Consider the following 19,937-nt stretch of genomic DNA (forward strand, 5'->3'; position numbering starts at 1 on the left):
AAGAAGATTGGGAGAATGTCATATGGTCAGATGAAACCAAAATATAACTTTTTGGTAAAAACTCAACTTGTCATGTTTGGAGGACAAAGAATGCTGAGTTGCATCCAAAGAACACCATACCTACCTAAGCATGGGGGTGGAAACATCATGCTTTGGGGCTGTTTTTCTGCAAAGGGACCAGGACGACTGATCCGTGTAAAGGAAAGAATGAATGGGGCCATGTATCGTGAGATTTTGAGTGGAAACCTCCTTCCATCAGCAAGGGCATTGGAGATGAAACGTGGCTGGGTCTTTCAGCATGACAATGATCCCAAAGACACCGCCCGGGCAACGAAGGAGTGGCTTCGTAAGAAGCATTTCAAGGTCCTGGAGTGGCCTAGCCAGTCTCCAGATCTCAACCCCATAGAAAATCTTTGGAGGGAGTTGAAAGTCTGTATTGCCCAGCAACAGCCCCAAAACATCACTGCTCTAGAGGAGATCTGCATGGAGGAATGGGCCAAAATACCAGCAACAGTGTGTGAAAACCTTGTGAAGACGTTTGACCTCTGTCATTGCCAACAAAGGGTATATAACAAAGTATTGAGATAAACTTTGTTATTGACCAAATACTTATTTTCCACCATAATTTGCAAATAAATTCATTAAAAATCCTACAATGTGATTTTCTGGATTTTTTCTCATTTTGTCTGTCATACCTATGATGAAAATTACAGGCCTCTCTCATCTTTTTAAGTGGGAGAACTGGCACAATTGGTGGCTGACTAAATACTTTTTTGCCCCACTGTATAGTAGCCTAACCTTACAAGTTTACACAAACATATTGGACTTGGAATGTCAAAATGCCTAAATTCTTACGCAATTTGTAAGACAAAAGAGACCCTTCTATTTACTTATATTATGTGATGTATAGTCTACTACATTAATACTACTGTAAACAGTGCTACCGACATAGGCCTCCTTGTTCTTTTGAGCTGTACTTCTGTATTTTAGTCTCAGGGCGACGCTGTCAAGCCTTCTAATGGACGTGACTAGATGGGATACGGTTTATGTCAGACTCGCACAGAATATATTTTTTACGTAGTCGGTTAGAATTTACGCAGCCGGTTAGGATAATTCAATTATGATTCGGAAAACTGTTGAGTTAGCTAAAATGCTAAACTCCGCACAAAACAAATCTTCTTTAGACGTCAATTTGACAACTGTATTCAATCTAGCCGTAACCTCATCTAAAACGCAAATGGTTCTATCTGTGAGCAAATCATAGACACTGTGCATCACCGTAAACGTTCCCCCTGTCATTTTAAAGATGGTGGAAGGTAGTTCTACAACTGTCATGTCGGGCGGTAGAAAGCCCCGTTCTGTGGCAAACCCTCTGGAATCCGCGATCACCACACCCAGTGAACGAATCTTGAGAGAATGCCACAATTTATATATCGACAGCGAAAACGGTAAATAGCAAGCTATTTCTACACACAGCCTACATGATCAATAGAACAGCCGTGCATATTCGTCAAGCCTGCTGTTCAACAAAGTAGCAATTCATTTAAAAGTTAATGCCTGTGTTTACACGTGCTCGAATGTTCTACTCTGATCATCAAGCGTTGTCTGTCACTATCCACTAATATGTCAAACACCCCAAACAAACAGGGTCTTTAACAGTGGCAAACTTCTTGGTATTGTTGTTTTAACCAGGTCTTTAACCAAGTGTTTGGATGTGTATTTGGCATTAAAAAAATGTACAATATTGGTCTTATGTCATATTTTAAATAATAAATATAGCCTACAGTTTGTCAAGTGGTGGAAAACGTACTCAATTGTCATACTTGAATAAAAGTAAAGATACCTTAATAGAAAATGTCTCAAGTAAAAGTGAAACTCACCCAGTAAAACACTACTTCAGCAAAAAGTCTAAGTATTTGGTTTAAAAAATACTTAAGTGTCAAACGTAAAATGGAATTGTTAAAATGTACTTATGTATCAAAAGTAAAAGTATAAACCATTTCAAATTCCTTATATTAAGCAAACCAGACGGCATCATTTTCTTTTTTATTTATTTATTGGCAAATAGCCACGGGCACAATCCAACACGCAGACATCATTTACAAATTAAGCGTTTGTGTTTATTGAATCCGCCAGATTAAAGGCAGTAGGGATGACCATTAAGTGTGTTAATTGGACCATTTTTCTGTCAAAATTTAAGGAGTACTTTTGGTTGTCAGGGAAAATATATGGAGTTAAAAGTACATTATTTTCTTTAGGACTATAGTGAAGTAAAATTTGGCAAAAATATAAATAGTAAAGTACAGATACCCTAAAAAACAATGTAAGTAGTACATCGAAGTATCTTTACTTAAATACTTTACACCACTGCAGTTTGTTGGCCAGATCATGCTCTCAGGGCCTAGGGCCTACTCTATGTTCATGCCCTATTTCCTGAGCTAGATAGATATAGATACATTTTTCAACCATTTAAAAAAAAAAAATAATCTTAATGTGGCATAAGTAAATGTTGTGATATCTGGATAAAGATGGAAAAGGGGTCTTAGAAAAACATTGTTGGAAAAGGACCCATAATAAGTAAGCATTTCACTGTTAGTCTACACCACAAATTTGATTAGATTTGATAGCACGGCTTGCCTGACCCATACTGAAACGGTAGTGTCCGAAAGAAAGGAAAGCCGTCTGACCTGTGTATGTTTGTGTGTGTTCAGGGCTGGTGAAGATATCAAGCCGACTGGGTCTCCGGCTCCTTCCTCCACGGAAGAAGATCATTGTGATGATAATGGGGAACCACTCTGCTGGAAAAAGCTCATTTATTAATTGGTAATATAGCTCCCTAGTATCACTGCTAAGGATCGGCACAGGCTAGGCCACAAATCAAGAGCCGAGTCGAGTGTAGGAAGGAAGGAAAGAGGGCAGGAGAAAGGAAGAGGCAAATATGTTTGTTAAAATGTGGCTGACGAATGTCCACACAGGGACATGGATTGGAGGTGCTGCAAGATACAGCATTAGCCTAGACGTTGTGGTCTAACAATCCGGTGATTTATTTACCCGAGACCTTTCCTAATGGAAAGAAAGGAATCTAGCAATTTAGTGAGGATGTGAAATACCTAAGAATGTAGATGTATGAGTCTGTTTAATGAATATGACATGTAAAGATTCTGTTTTTGTTTTGCATTTGCTTTGTGTAACGTTTTCATTATCACACTGTATCCTAAAGGATATCATGAATGTCATAGTCACACATACATTTGAAATTAATAATAACTGTCAAGTTTGATTCTGTGATTTAAATATTTATATATATTTTTTTAAATCCCTAGTGATGGAATTTGTCAATGTGCAGTGCATTTCACACAATTGTTGACTCAATTTCACTTGCTGCCATTTCAGGTATGTGGAAGAACATATACAGAAAACAGGCGTTGCCATAGAAACGCAGGGATTTACGTTTATAACAAGTGGTCGGAAAAGAGAATCGCTGACGGTAAGTTCGTAGCACCACGCCACCGCTGCTGTGAATGTCTCTCAAAGCTCTTTTAACCATGTTGTAAACAACTTGCTTCGTATTCAGCCAGTGGCGATTGAATACCATAACAGTAAGCCTTGTGGTATGCTAATAATTGCTTACCAATGGTTTACTGTCGCTGGCGCCATGAATCTCATTCATTGCAGCCATAACTATGATCACTGGAGCCTGTTGTTGGTCACCGCTGGTACATATTTAGGAAATCTTTACAGCGTTGTACACTCATTTGAGATTTAGGCATATAGCTGGATCTACACATTGATGTACAGTGCCCTCCGTAAGTATTGAGACTGTGACACACTTGTTGTTGTTTTGACTCTGTACTGCAGCACTTTCAAGTTTAAATGATATAATGACTATGAGGTTAAAGACTGTCAGCTTTAATTTGAGAGTGTTTTCATCCATACCGGGTGAACCGTTTTATAAATTACATTACAGCACTTTTTGTACATAGTCCCCCAGTTTTAGGGGACCAAAAGTATTAGTACAAATGAACCTATACCGTATATATTAAAGTAGTCAAAAGTTTAGTATTTGGTCTCAAATTCCTAGCATGTAATGATTACACCAAGCTTGTAACTCTACACACTTGTTGGATGCATTGGCTGTTTGTTTTGGTTGTGTTTCAGACTATTTTGTGCCCAATAGAAATTAATAGTAAATAATGTATTGTGTTTTGGATTCCCTTTTTTTAATGTAAATAAGAATAGAATATATTTCTTAACACTTCTACATCAATGTGGATGCTACCATGATTACGGATAGTCCTGAATTAATCGTGAATGATGACATGTCAAAGTTAAGAAATGCTAACCACTCCACAGGTTAGCATTTTTGGGGGTATGATATTTGTGTGTCTTAACTTTCTCATTATCATTAGTCACAATTAATTCAGGACTAACATATTATATTCTATTATATTCTTATTTACAATAAAGGTGACTTGAAAATTACACTACATTATTTACCATTTGTATTTATTGACTTTTGTATTTGTATTAATTAGGGATCCCCATTAGCTGTTGCCAAGGCAGCAGCTACTCTTCCTGGGGTCCAAACACATCAAGGCACTTACATTACATATAAAACAAAATATAAAACAGCACATCATATAACATTATTACACCACTACATATCTACAATACAAAATGTATAATACCACCATACTACAATGTACGTGCGTGTGCTAGCGCTTGTGTGCGTATGCAATGTTTCTGTACTTTGTGTGTGTCTCTTCACAGTCCCCGCTGTTCCATAAGGTGTATTTTTATCAATTCATTTCTATTGGGCACAAAATAATCTAAAACACAACCAAAACAAACAGCAAATTCATCCAACAAGCTTATAGGTTAACAAGCTTGATGTATTCATTGTGTGCTAGGAATATGGGACCAAATACTAAACTTTTGACTACTTTAATACACATAAGTGAATTTGTCCCAATACCTTTGGTCCCCTAAAATGGGGTTGACTATGTATTAAAAGTGCTGTAATTTCTAAACCGTTCCCCCCGATATGGATGATGCTTCACTATCCCAATAATTATGGAGAGCACTGTATTCACGTATGAATGTAAGTCGCTTTGGATAAAAGCTTCTGCTGAATTACATATGATATATTCGGTATATTACATTGGGACGTGGTTGCATCTTGATATATTACTCTACTTTTGAGGTCTGAAAAAAAAATTGAACAAACTTTATTTTTATGACTTGAATAATGTCACTGCAGTGAAATTGCGCTCGTGTGAGTTTAAAAAACCAAGCGTGCAGGTACCATGTAACATGCAGATTTTTAATTTTTTCATTTTAACTCTGTGTAGTTTTAAAATGAGAGGCCACTTTTCTTGCTTGCTTAAGCAATGCATGTATGCCTGTGTAAACGTAATGGTACGTACAGTGGTGATGGCTCACTCTGCATGCTGCTCCATCCCCAGAGGACCTGGGCTGCATGCAGAGAGAGAGAGCAGAGAGAGCGATTGGCATATTTGCAGTATCATCAGGCTAGGCAACAAGCTTCTCTCTTTCTTTTTCTCTCTCTCCCTCCCCTACCTTGGTGAAGGAGATGAAGATGAATAATGTAATTATAGTGAAGGACTGTAAGGATTATCTGCTTTATATACAGGAAGGGCTTAAAGCCATGCGCGAGCTGCAGCAAAGCCCCTGGCATTGAGACCAAGAATAACGCCTCGCCTGGCTACTCTAGGAGGAAGACATCTTTCTGACCAGCTGGGCTCCCAACAAGTCTATACGTAGCTAGACATTTTCTGTCTGTTCCTACCACCTCTCTCACTATCTTTTTAAAAATCTTCCACAGGGAAATGCCACGCTCCATCTCTACCCCCATTTCCGACCACTCCTGGAGTTTAAAGGTAGGGTTTCCCCTGTCGTCGGAAATCCTTTCCAGTGTGCCTGGTTTACGAGTCCGTTTGTGGCACAATTTTATGTTTTTCTCTTGCGTGAGTATTTACGGCGTAAAATTGATTGCCGTCTAACTTCCACAGCTTTATATTCTGCCTATTTCACAGTTGTTGTTTTTTTAATGCTGTCTTCCTATTTTGAACCCATTGTCGTTTTCACAGCGGCAGGAAAGACTGCACACCTGTAACTTAATGGCACGTTTGTGTTCTTCTGTCCATTATCCTTATGGTAGGCACATTTTGGTGCACCTCAGAACCACCTAAAAGTGTTTAGTCTGGAGCAGATTTTGCTACTTAAGTTTTCATCTATTCTGTTCAGGGAGGACTAAAACACACACATGTTGGTAAATACAGAAGAAAATACATTTCACGGTAAACTGTTTTAATTGAAATAATGCAAACTTTACGCTGGTGTAAAGGCTTAAAAGGGCAGTGCAGTCAAAAACATGATTTTCCTGTGTTTTATATATATTTTCACACTGAGGATGGAATGATTCTATGAAATTGTGAAAATTATGATAATGAACTTTTAATATAAGAGCTGTTTGAAAATAATTTTTTAATAGACCAATAACAAACAACAGATAGTTTTCAGGTGACACGTCCCTCCCATTTGGCTCCTCCAATTAGGCCCCTCTCTCAGAGCACTCCCAGATAGTCCTAGCACAATTGTTGCTTGAGAAATTGCATTTTTGCTAAGAAGTAATTTTGTAATAATTTTTTACACTTTTAATTGAAAACAATCACAGTAATTGTTACCCAGAAATTATTTGATATTGAGATAAAAATGGCTGCATTGGACCTTTTTTTTTAAAAAGTTGTAAATCTGATCCAAGTGACTTTGTCCACGGTATCAGAACATTGCATCAAATCTACTTGGAATGCATTGATTTCTTACTGAAGTCTTGGTTCAAACATACTGCTGCTTGGTTCCCTCCACAAGGTGTGTCTGTCTGATAGGAGCTAGAGCTTATAGGTGGTGTGTCTTGATGACTAACGCTCAATTCTGAGTCATCATAGTCTGGTTGCGTCTCCGATGTCTATAATAGTGCACGCTACTTTTGACGAGAGCCCCGTTCGCTATGGGGCCCTGGTCAGAAGTAGTGCACTATATAGGGTGCCATTTGGGACATCAGTGTGGTTTAACACTTCATCTGTGCTGCAGACTCTGTGTGGTTGCTTCTCACTGTCATTTATATCTCGGGGAGGTGGAGATGAGACTGGGATTACATAGGACCATCAGACAAAGTCGTGCTGTCATCTTAGGAAAAGTGCCTGTTGAGTAGCTGCAGTAGGTTGGAGCTCCAATTTGATGGCTACAAGGTAGCTGGCAACATGAATGTAGATACGGTCTTGGTGGGTGTGTCCAAGGTGTCTAAGGCCAGGGGAGGGCCTGTGCAGTGCGGATTCAGTGTGTCTCCACATTGACAGCGAGACGTGTACACAGAGAGAGAGAGGGGGTTCACCGGGTGCAGAGTGCACACTGCATTGTATGGAGCTGTGAGTCACACGCCCCGTCTACGGCAGTGCGGTGGAGTCAGAAGGACAGGAGGAGGAGCAGCTGAGAAATGTCACAGCCGTGAGAGATGGATTAGCCAAGGCACCAGCAGCAGCCACTGCCACTGACTGAGGAGCCACAGGCCGCCTGCTGAGGCGCTGGAGAATCATCATGGATCTGTTCTGGATACAGCTAGCTATTTATGTCCACATCACCACCGACACCAACGCCGTACGCCAACGACATGTTGAGATGTTATTAAGCAGTGGAGGATGACTCATCAAAATCTGTCCTCTGTGTGATTATTGCCATTTGTTTGCTGGTTTACACTGTTTTTCAAGTCTATTTTCTCTATTTGCTTGATACTCTTGTCAGAACAAGAGTGTGTGCTCTTGAGGAACAGGTGTTTAATCAAGTAATATGTTTAGTGTCATTTCCACAGTCTTGGAACAACAGTCTTTAATCAAAGTCTTGTCAAGAGGTTACATGTTCAGATCTCAAATTTGATGTACAGCATCAAAATGGCATGTCAAGTTATCCGTTTTGACAGCCGTCAGTTTGGTCCAACTCTGGTTGGGTATACTATACTACAGTACTTGAGTTTTCCTGGATTGGGTTTAACACAGGCGGCTCTGGAGCCATATGTATTAAAACTAGATCAGCGCCCCCTGTCCCTACAATCGTATTAATTGTGACCTAAAAGGCAAAACTGATCCTAAATCGTCACTTCTACTTTGAGACACTTGATATAAACACCCCCCTGCCCTGTGCTGCCCCGCAGGGTCACGTTGTCTTGCAGCCTTTGACCTTATCCTGGTGCACTGGATATGCCGGGTATCTATCCCTCTGTCTGAGGTGGCAAGCCCAGCGCTAGCAGGGCCAGAATAGAATATCGTTCTCTTCACCTTTTCTCCTTTCAAGAAGCTTATTGGGGGGAGGGGGGCTCTTGCAATGAAGGAATCTATCCCATACTGGGGCAGCATGTCTGTATCTAATCTATTTGATTTGGCTATTTTTAGATGTTCTTCTTGCATAATGACAATGGTAAAAGCACAAGTTGTCTTCAACCCCTATAGGGACGGGCACAGGAGTCTGCGCTGCACCCTTAATGTCTTAGAACCGGACCCAACTGGAGCGCAGTAATGGGTGCTGGACCTCATTAACTGTGTTTGACATGCCCCTCTGTTGTGCCGTGAAAGGGACCTTGTCCTTGAGTCTTGGTTGTGTTGTGATTGGAGACGGGGCCGTGTGGGTGGAAATCTATGGAGACGTCTCATCTCGTCTCGAGCTGCTAGGGAGATTGACGCATTAGGGGAGCGAGCAGCCGCGTTGATATAGGAGAATGTTGGGAATGCTAATGTGCACCAACAGCAAGAGCAGCACAAGGCTGTGATTTGTACTGGCTGGTAACACCTGCCTCTTGCAATGATAAAGCCCCAGTGTCATCCCAAGTGGGGGAGGAAGGTGGGTATGTGTCTCTCAACAGTCATCCTGTTCTGATTCTGAGAGGGAAGGGAAGGGGTTGGGGGAGGGGGAGGGTCAGTCATAGCTGCAGTGCATGGTGTGTTTGTGTGTGTGTCATGTAACCCTCACTGTGCGTTACTTCACAGTCGTTCTTCACTGGCTAGCTTTATGTCTCACTCCCCTCTGTAAAGCTGCCAGTTGAAGAGCTGTTGTGGGTAACTATGACTACAGACCTCTCTACAGAAGGGGATGGTAAAGGCATAATTCAGACCTTACGAGTCAAATTGAGGGTTGATCTGAGGCCGTGTTTTGTTTTTGTCTGAGTAGAGGGTTTTTAGTGAAGTAGCCTACTGCACTGTACTACTTGCTCTGGATCCAATCAAAATGGTTTTGAAATTGTTTACAAATGCTTCATCCTAATTGTCTCTGCTGGCGTATGCAAAATCGTAGAGAAATGTAGAATAGACAGTCCTTGCATTCTTGCAGACTAGCGCTGCGGGCATCGTCCTCAGCTTTCCAAGTATTGACCGCACTGAAGTTTATGGGCAACAAATAAAACAGATTTTGGTGCTGACAGCCTTCAACGGGACTCCACTTCTTATTTATCACCCACAAGTTCTCCAGAAGGGCCATACTTTAGTCCAGCCTCCTTTACAGCGCCTTCAGAAAGTATTCATACCCTTTGACCTTTTCCACATTTTATTATGTTACAGCCTGAATTGAAAATGAATTATATTTAGATTTTTTGGTCACTGGTCTACACAAATAATATCACTGGTCTACACACAATACCACATCATGTCAAAGTGGAATCATGTTTTACATTTTTTTAAACAACTTAATTACAAATGAAAAGCTGAAATGTCTTGAGTCAATAAGTATTCAACCCCTTTGTTATTGGCAAGCCTAAATAAGTTAGGAGTAAAAATGTGCTTAACAAGTCACATAATAAGTTGCATGGACTCACTCTGCATGCAATAATAGTGTTTAACATGATTTTTGAATGACTACCTCATCTCTGTACCCAAATTATCTTTAAGGTCCCTTAGTCGAGCAGTGAATTTCAAACACAGATTCAACCGCAAAGACCAGAGAGGTTTCCCAATGCCTCGCAAAGAAGGGCACTTATTGGTAGATGGGTAAAAAATGAAAAGCAGACATTGAATATCCATTTGAGCATGGTGAAGTTAATAATTAAAATGTGTGTTTCAATACACCCAGTCACTACAAAGATACAGGTGTCCTTCCTAACTCAGTTGCCGGAGAGGAAGGAAACCGCTCAGGGCTTTTCACCATACCAACGGTGACATTAAAACAGCTACAGAGTTTAATGGCTGTAATAGAAAACTGAGGATAGATCAACAGCATTGTAGTTATGCCACAATATTAACCTAATTGACTGAGTGAAAAAAAAGAAGCCTGTGCAGAATTTTTAAAAAGATTCTAGAACATGCATCCTGTTTGCAACAAGGCACTAAAGTAATACTGCAAAGCAATTCACTTTTAGTCTAGAATACGAAGTGTTATGTTTGGGGCAAATCCAATACAACCCATTACTGAGTACCACTCTCCATATTTTCAAGCAAAGTGGTGGCTGCATCATATTATGGGTATGCTTGGAATCATTAAGGACTGGAGAGTTTTTCAGGATTAAAAAGAAACGGAAAGGAGCTAAACACAGGCAAAATCTTAGAGGGAAAACCAGGTTCAGTCTGCTTTCCACCAGACACTAGGAGATGAATTCACCTCTCAGCAGGAAAATAACCTGAAACATAAGGCCAAATCTACACTGGAGCTGCTTTCCAAGAAGACAGTGAATGTTCCTGAGTGGCCGAGTTACATTTTTGACATCTACTTGGAAAATCTATGGCAAGACCTGAAAATGGTTGTCCAGCAATGATCAACAACCATTTTGACAGAGCTTGAAGAATTTTTAAAAGAATAATGGACAAATGTTGCGCAATCCAGGTGTGGAAAGCTCTTAGAGACTTACCCAGAAAGACTCACAGCTGTAATCGCTGCCAAAGATGCTTCCACAAAGTATTGACACAGTGAATACTTATGTAAATGAGATATGTATTTATTTAATTTGCAAACATAAAAAAAAAACATGTTTTCAGTTTGTCATTATGGGGTATTGTGTGTAGATGGCTGAGGGGAAAAATATATTTAATCAATTTTGAATTCAGGCTGTAACACAACAAAATGTGGAATATGTCAAAGTGTATGAATACGGTATGAATACTTTCTGAAGGCACTGTATGCACACAGACAGTCCCAATTCACTCTTTACCTCTTCCTCTTGGCCCGTTCAATGTTTGCAGATATGGAAGGTAGAAGCAATATGGTGGAAGCGCCACCATTACACTGCTTACACCTATCCAGACCTTACAGATCTGATCAAATTAAAGGGTTCGGGTCAAGGGGGAGGGACCGGGAGCAAATTGGGTCCGGCTGACTGTGTCGGCGTGTGTTGTAGGTGTTACGGACTATCTGTCGGCTGAGATCTCCACCTCCAAGCAGAAGAAGTTTAGTCTGGTGACGTTCGTGGACACACCGGGCCTGGTGGATGGGGACATGGTCTATCCCTTTGATGTCAACCGCGCGATCACCTCGTTTGGTATGACTCATTCCCTTCGCTGGTGTGGCTTGATATGCAGTTAACGCACACATTCTCACCCACGCACACACCCTGATCCCGTCACATAGGCAGGACTGCATCACCTTGTGTAATCATTCTGGTATGTTGGTGCATGGGGGAGGATGGGATAGCACAAAGAGGATCTTTTGTAATCACTCTGATGCCTAGTCACTTTACCCTGCCTTTATGTACATATCGACCTCAAATATCTCCTACGCCTGCATATTCATCTGGTACTGCTACTCCCTGTATATAGCTAAATGTTTGTGTATTTTATTCCTCTTGTGTCGCTATTTCTAAACTCTGCAATGTTGGGAAGGGCTCGTAAGCAAGCATTTCACAGTAAAGTCTACACACCAGTTGTATTCGGCGCATGTGACAAATATTCTTTGGGGGGACTTGATTGTATATTTTTATAAACGCATTCTACGTGGGGGTGCCTCTTTCCAGGGGAGCAGGCGGACCTGGTCTTTGTGTTCTTCGACCCTATGGGCCAGGCGCTGTGCAAACGCACGCTCAACATTGTGGAGAAGCTGAGCGATAAAGTTGCGGACAAGCTGCGCTTCTACCTCAGCAAGGCAGATGAAGCCGGGAGGGAGACGGACAGACAGGTCAGTTACTCTTTGACGATGTACTTTCCATTTAACCTCCATCTAGATCCCTCTGCTGTCCATGCAGTGACTGGATCGATGTCTGTGGAGAACAATGTGTGTTGGTTTATGCTTGTTGGTTCAGAATGGATTAGATTTTTGAAGCACATTATGGCATTTGCTGTGTGGTATAACAATTTCATTTAACTTGGCAATTTTAATTACATCTACTATTTTTATCACGTCATAATTAAGCAATAAGGCCCGAGGAGGTGTGGTATATGGCCAATATACAACGGCTAAGGGCTGTGTCCAGGCACTCTGCCTATGCCACAGTCCTTAGCCATGATATATTGGCCATATTCACAAATCCCTGAGGTGCCTTATTGCTATTATAAACTGGTTACCAACGTAATTAAAGCAGTAAAAATAAATGTTTTGTCATACAATCTGATACAGTGCATTCAAAAAGTATTCAGACCCCTCCCCCTTTTCCACATTTTGTTACGTTACAGCCTTATTCTAAAATGGATTAAATTTAAAAAAAAATCCTAATCAATCGACACACAATACCCCACAATGAGGATTTTAGAAATGTTTGCACATTTATTACAAATAAAAAAGATACATAAGTATTCAGACCGTTTGCTATGAGCTCAGGTGCATCCTGTTTCCATTGATCATTCTTGAGATGTTTCTACAACTTGATTGGAGTCCACCTGTGGTAAATTAAAGTGATTGGACAGGATTTGGAAAGGCACAAACCTGACTATATAAGGTCCCACAGTTGACAGTGCATGTCAGAGCAAAAACCAAGCCATGATGTCCAAGGAACGTAGAGTCCGAGACAAGATTGTGTCGAGGCACAGATCTGGGGAAGGGTACCAAAACATTTCTGCAGCATTGAAGGTCCCCAAGAATACAATGGAGAACATTTTGAACTACCAAAACTCTTTCTAGAGCTGGCTGCCCGGCCAAACTGAGCAATTGGGGAAGAAGGGCCTTAGTCGGGGAGGTGACCAAGAGCATGATGGTCACTCTGACAAAGCTCCAGAGTTCCTCTTTGGAGAACCTTCCAGAAGGACAACCATCTCTGCAACACTCCACCAATCGGGCCTTCATGGTAGAGTGGCAAGACGGAAGCCACTCCTCAATAAAAGACACATGACAGCCCGTTTGGAGTTTGCTAAAAGGCACCTGAAGGACTCTGAGAAACAAGATTTTCTGGTCTGATGAAACCAATATTGAACTCTTTGAATGCCAAGTGTCACGTCTGGAGGAAACCTGGCACCATCCCTATGGTGAAGCATGGTGGTCGCAGCTTCATGCTGTGGAGATGTTTTTCAGCGGCAGGGACTGGGAGACTAGTCAGGATCGAGGGAAAGAGAGATCCTTAATGAAAACCTGCTCCAGAGCACTCAGGACCTCAGACTGGGGTGGTTCACCTTCCAACAGGACAACGACCCTAAGCACACAGCCAAGACAAAGCAGGAGTGGCTTCAGGACAAGTCTCTGAATGTTTTTGAGTGGCCCAGGCTGTGCTCGAACTTGAACCAGATCGAACATTTTCTGGAGAGACCTGAAAATAGCTGTGCAGCAACACTCCCCATCCAACCTGACAGAGCTTGACAAGATTTGCTGAGAAGAATGGGAGAAACTCCCCAAATACAGGTGTGCCAAGCTTGTAGCGTCATACCCAAGAAGACTCGAGACTGTAATCGCTGCCAAAGGTGCTTCAACAAAGTGCTGAGTAAAGGAAGTCTGATATTTCAGTTTTTGCCTTGTCATCATGGGGTATTGTGTGTAGATTGATGAGGGGGGAAAAAAACGATTTAATCAATTTTAGAATAAGGCTGCAACGTACCAAAATGTGTAAAAAGTCAAGGGGTCTGAATACTTTCCGAATGCACTGTATTCCACGGCTGTCAGCCAAGCAGCATTCAGGGCTCGAACCAACCAGCTTATAATATGTGTTATAGCACATGTTACTTCCCAAACTTAGAATATTGCATTCATGAAATCTCTCTAGAATACCTTGGTTTTGGCCGTGCTGCTGCTCCAGTTTCAACTGTTCTGCCTGCGGCTATGGAATCCTGACCTGTTCACCGGACGTGCTACCTGTCCCAGACCTGCTGTTTTCAACTCTCTAGAGACAGCAGGAGCGGTAGAGATACTCTTAATGATCGGCTATGAAAAGCCAACTGACATTTACTCCTGAGGTGCTGACTTGCTGCACCCTCGACAACTACTGTGATTATTATTATTTCACCATGCTGGTCATTTATGAACATTTGAACATCTTGGCCATGTTCTGTTATAATCTCCACCCGCCACAGCCAGAAGAGGACAGGCCGCCCCTCAGCCTGGTTCCTCTCTAGGTTTCTTCCTAGGTTTTGGCCTTTCTAGGGAGTTTTTCCTAACCACCGTGCTTCTACACCTGCATTGCTTGCTGTTTGAGGTTTTAGGCTGGGTTTCTATACAGAACTTTGAGATATCAGCTGGTGAAAGAAGGGCTATATAAATAATTGTGATTTGATTTGAGTTTTCATTTGTTGTTTTCCCATGAACAGCGTGTCATGATGCAGATAGTTCAGGAACTGTGTCGCCGACCGGGGCTGAACAAGTGTGGCTTTGAGATGCCCACCATATACATCCCTAACCCCCAGAAGGTAAGACACCACGGACTAAGGCTAGACAAGTCTGTCCCAGAGACCTCGTTCAATATAAAACTCTGCACAAAGTCACAAATGTAGGTTGAAAAGTATTCTCAAAGCATTTCCTGATATTTCAATGTGTATGTACAATGAGAAATGTCTTGGTGTTTTTTCACAGGATATTTAGGCCCTACCGCCCTCTAGCCCTGTTTAGCTTGCCTCACAGTTAATTTGACAAAGTCAATCAAGTAGTGGTAAAGCTGAAGATTTCCTTTTCAGCTACTACTTTACCAGGTTTTTTTTTAAATAAATTTCTACTGAACTGATAATTAATAGGGCAAGTAGGATATACAGTGCCTTGCGAAAGTATTCGGCCCCCTTGAACTTTGCGACCTTTTGCCACATTTCAGGCTTCAAACATAAAGATATAAAACTGTATTTTTTTGTGAAGAATCAACAACAAGTGGGACACAATCATGAAGTGGAACAACATTTATTGGATATTTCAAACTTTTTTAACAAATCAAAAACTGAAAAATTGGGCGTGCAAAATTATTCAGCCCCCTTAAGTTAATACTTTGTAGCGCCACCTTTTGCTGTGATTACAGCTGTAAGTCGCTTGGAGTATGTCTATCAGTTTTGCACATCGAGAGACTGAAATTTTTTCCCATTCCTCCTAGCAAAACAGCTCGAGCTCAGTGAGGTTGGATGGAGAGCATTTGTGAACAGCAGTTTTCAGTTCTTTCCACAAATTCTCGATTGGATTCAGGTCTGGACTTTGACTTGGCCATTCTAACACCTGGATATGTTTATTTTTGAACCATTCCATTGTAGATTTTGCTTTATGTTTTGGATCATTGTCTTGTTGGAAGACAGATCTCCGTCCCAGTCTCAGGTCTTTTGCAGACTCCATCAGGTTTTCTTCCAGAATGGTCCTGTATTTGACTCCATCCATCTTCCCATCAATTTTAACCATCTTCCCTGTCCCTGCTGAAGAAAAGCAGGCCCAAACCATGATGCTGCCACCACCATGTTTGACAGTGGGGATGGTGTGTTCAGGGTGATGAGCTGTGTTGCTTTTACGCCAAACATAACGTTTTGCATTGTTGCCAAAAAGTTCAATTTTGGTTTCATCTGACCAGAGCACCTTCTTCCACATGTTTGGTGTGACTCCCAGGTGGCTTGTGGCAAACTTTAAACAATACTTTTTATGGATATCTTTAAGAAATGGCTTTCTTCTTGCCACTCTTCCATAAAGGCCAGATTTGTGCAATATACGACTGATTGTTGTCCTATGGACAGAGTCTCCCACCTCAGCTGTAGATCTCTGCAGTTCATCCAGAGTGATCATGGGCCTCTTGTCTGCATCTCTGATCAGTCTTCTCCTTGTATGAGCTGAAGGTTTAGAGGGACGGCCAGGTCTTGGTAGATTTGCAGTGGTCTGATACTCCTTCCATTTCAATATTATCGCTTGCACAGTGCTCCTTGGGATGTTTAAAGCTTGGGAAATCTTTTTGTATCCAAATCCGGCTTTAAACTTCTTCACAACAGTATCTCGGACCTGCCTGGTGTGTTCCTTGTTCTTCATGATGCTCTCTGCGTTTTTAACGGACCTCTGAGACTATCACAGTGCAGGTGCATTTATACGGAGACTTGATTACACACAGGTGGATTGTATTTATCATCATTAGTCATTTAGGTCAACATTGGATCATTCAGAGATCCTCACTGAACTTCTGGAGAGAGTTTGCTGCACTGAAAGTAAAGGGGCTGAATCATTTTGCACGCCCAATTTTTCAGTTTTTGATTTGTTAAAAAAGTTTGAAATATCCAATAAATGCCGTTCCACTTCATGATTGTGTCCCATTTGTTGTTGATTCTTCACAAAAAAATACAGTTTTATATCTTTATGTTTGAAGCCTGAAATGTGGCAAAAGGTCGCAAAGTTCAAGGGGGCCGAATACTTTCGCAAGGCACTGTATATGAGGCTTTTATGTGCAAAATAATAATATTTTGAAACCATGTGGATGGGATGAGAATAAATACAAAAGTTTTATTAAAATATTAAACCCATGACACTGTCCTCTGGAGGGAGGCTATGGAGTTGTTTCAGAGCATTTCCGTCAAGTGTAGCCTACTCCCTGTAATCGATCTTCAGCTGTTGAATGTCGTTTGGTTAGGTCTGGATTTAAGGCACTCTTGCTGTGGAAGGTAAATCCTCCTGATCAGGAGATCTGATGGCTGTGGATCGCTGAGAACAGGATGAATCACTTGTGTTATGTATGACAGCTGGGAGAGTTACATTCAGTCTCAGTGGGACTAGGGGTTATAAACCACCAGGCCTGATCAGCCACCTTTAGCAGCTTCAGACCTGAGTAATCGCTCCCTCATCCGGTAATCAATGGTCGTCAGGCTGTGTGATGGATGGTCGGTGGATTTTTGCATTCGTCCTGCACCAATGGATTACTGCTGAGAGAGGGAGGCCAAACTTTCCAGTCTTTCCTTCTCAAAACTCCAAAACACATACAGTATATCAACATCAGAAGTGAGCAAAATGCATTGTGTACTTTATGGAGGAGGATGTTGTGTGACCAAGAGGTTGGCTGCTTATACCTCTGTCCTGTTGTCCAGCCGAGCCGGTGTGTGAACCAGATCGACGGAGTGTGTCAGACGATAGAGAAGACCATCAACCAGGCCGTCCAGAAGACACTGGACCAGCTGGAGAAGGACTGTGACCTCATCTCCTCCACAATCGACAGCAAATTGTCCCAGGACAGGTAAGAGAAGGAAACAGTAGGTATCCTAGTGGTTTGAGAGGTGGACCAGTAACCGAAAGGTTGCTCGTTCAAGTCCTGGGCCGGGTGACAGAAAAGTAGGGCTTGAACTGGCCACTGGAGAGCTGCTGGTGTCATTCTACCCTTGTGCCCTTGAGCAAGGCACTGAACCCCAAAAATAGGGGACCAGGCTATTCCTCTCAAAGCTCCATTAACCCCTGGGCCTCTGTCTGTGTTGCTGCAGGGCGGACGTGAGTTTCAACAGCAGTGTCCGTCTGCACTCCTTCCTGTGTGGGGCACTGGGCATCCTACTGCCGTGCCTTTTCATCCTCAGCTTCGTCGTCAACACCCTGACTCCAGAGGAGCTGCAGGAGCTGCTGGGAGATGGGCTGGCCAAAGCCCTTGGGCTCTCCATGGTAGGTAACCTCTGACTCCTAACCCCTGACTCGAACATTCAGACCCTGAATTTCAAATCGCCCCCTAGCCCCTCTTCCCTAGGCACTCCTGTAGATGCATTACGACGCAGCTCTAATGCATTTAAAAACTTGTCATGAGCATGACCAACCAAGACTCAGAATAAGAATTGATATCCCGTTTGCCTCAAAATACTGTTCTAAATACTGCTGTTGTTATGCTCGTCTCAACAGGGTGTAGTTGTCTTTCTGTGGACCTGGATACCAGAGGATTTCCAGATATTGTTTGTGATCATATTTGGTGTACTCTGCTACTTTTTCTTTTGTCTTGCCAAATATTTTGCCCGGTAAGCAGAATCACTGTTTCTCTCTTTTTCTCACGCACAAAAAACACACACTAATCCATTGCTTACTCCAGTCCCCCCCCCCCCTCCCCCCCCCCCTCCCCTCCCTCATGGAAAACATTTCCCACTTTGATTGACAGCCGTTGTCATGTGATTGTGTCCTCAGCCAAGGGAATAGGACTCTTACGAAGAAGGAGAAGAGAAGCCTCACAGAGTACAGCGATTACGTCCAGGATGTCGTCAAAGCCAAGAAGGTGCGATTTCATTGCAATAATTCTCATTCTGCAATTCGGTCGAAGAAGTTGTGTATATCAAGTGTGTCGATTTAGATATATTTCTGAGGCATGAAATGCGCTACTGGGTACATATCATCTGTATTCCATTCTCAACTTATTTCAACAGGGAAAACTATACGAGGAGTATCTCGCGCAGTGTGCTGCTGAATATGACTTCTGATAAGGGGCGGGCGGATCCATCGGAAATCTACATGCCGGACTTTCTCCTTGATTGTTATGTAGGACGTCTTCGTAAGTCTTTTCCTAATCACACTGATCAAGGGCTCACATGCCTAGGATTGCACAATTTGGGAAGCTTTCTGGTACATTTATATGCCACTGGGCGGAGGGAGAAGTATTTATTTCTGTAATAAAACTCTTTCTGATTGGCTGGGCCTGGCTCCACAGTGTGTGGGCCTATGCCCTCCCAGGCCCACCCATGGCTGCGCCCCTGCCCAGTCCTGTGAAATCTGTAGATTATGGCCTAATTTATTTATTTCTATTGACTGATATCCTTATACCAACTACAACTGAGTCAAATCTTTGAAATTGTTGCATTTTGCTTTCATATTTTTGTTCAGTGTATAACTCAATTTGTGAGATACAGTATATAACTGTGAGAGAAATATAAAGTGCCTTTTCTATTTGGAAAACTGTGATTTAAGAAGTATCTCAATCTGAAATTTCTCGTGACTTTTTCAGGATGTGTATGTATTTACATCTGAAAGCATGTATGGGACTGTTTACTTGTTTATAGGCTACCTTTCTTAAATGACTCTCTTAAGCTAAAAAGCAAACAATTTGCTGGCAGGTGTTTCTTGATGTCTTTTTTTGAAACATCTTAGATTCTAATGTTTGAACGTGCTTGGGGGATCCTTTGACATTTTGTAATGAATATGTTGTATTACAAACTACAGTATCAATAGAAGTGTCTATTCTGGACAATAATTATTATTTATTTTTTCTATGGGAATGCAAAGGTAGAGATGATCATGACGTGAGAACACTGTGTGTGTGGCAGGGAATGCTATTTTATGGCAATATATGGAGACACACCAACTCTATTTTAAAAGGCCAGACTTTTTTTTACCAGACTGCTTCCACATGGTTAGCAAATTAAATAGAACAGTCAGTTCGGTCAGTGCTTTCTCCTGCCTCCTATTTCCTTTGATGAGAAAGATTCCCAATACAGAATGTAGAATGGTTCACACAGCACAGTATAGTAGTAGTGAAATGTGTGAAAAGTATTTTTAAGCAATAAGGCCTGAGGTGTAACATATTGCCAATATACCAGGGCTAGGGGCTGTTCTTAAGCACGACGCAACTTGGAGTGCCT

The 19,937-nt window shown here is 41.8% G+C and overlaps 1 protein-coding gene across 1 annotated transcript; it reads left to right on the top strand.

Moving 5' to 3' along the window:
- The first annotated feature begins 1,179 nt into the window (after window positions 1-1,179).
- si:dkey-98f17.5 (uncharacterized protein LOC569123 homolog) lies at window positions 1,180-19,727 on the top strand. Its single transcript, XM_021620975.2, has 12 exons — window positions 1,180-1,448; window positions 2,712-2,823; window positions 3,394-3,487; window positions 5,846-5,900; window positions 11,390-11,530; window positions 12,002-12,162; window positions 14,712-14,810; window positions 17,427-17,572; window positions 17,814-17,985; window positions 18,217-18,329; window positions 18,493-18,580; window positions 18,729-19,727. Exons 1-12 carry the CDS (start codon window positions 1,307-1,309, stop codon window positions 18,780-18,782), a joined length of 1,377 nt encoding a protein of 458 aa, XP_021476650.1. The 5' UTR covers window positions 1,180-1,306; the 3' UTR covers window positions 18,783-19,727.
- The last annotated feature ends 210 nt before the right edge of the window (window positions 19,728-19,937 follow it).

This window comes from Oncorhynchus mykiss, chromosome 11, assembly GCF_013265735.2.
Source record: "Oncorhynchus mykiss isolate Arlee chromosome 11, USDA_OmykA_1.1, whole genome shotgun sequence".
NCBI lineage: Eukaryota > Metazoa > Chordata > Actinopteri > Salmoniformes > Salmonidae > Oncorhynchus > Oncorhynchus mykiss.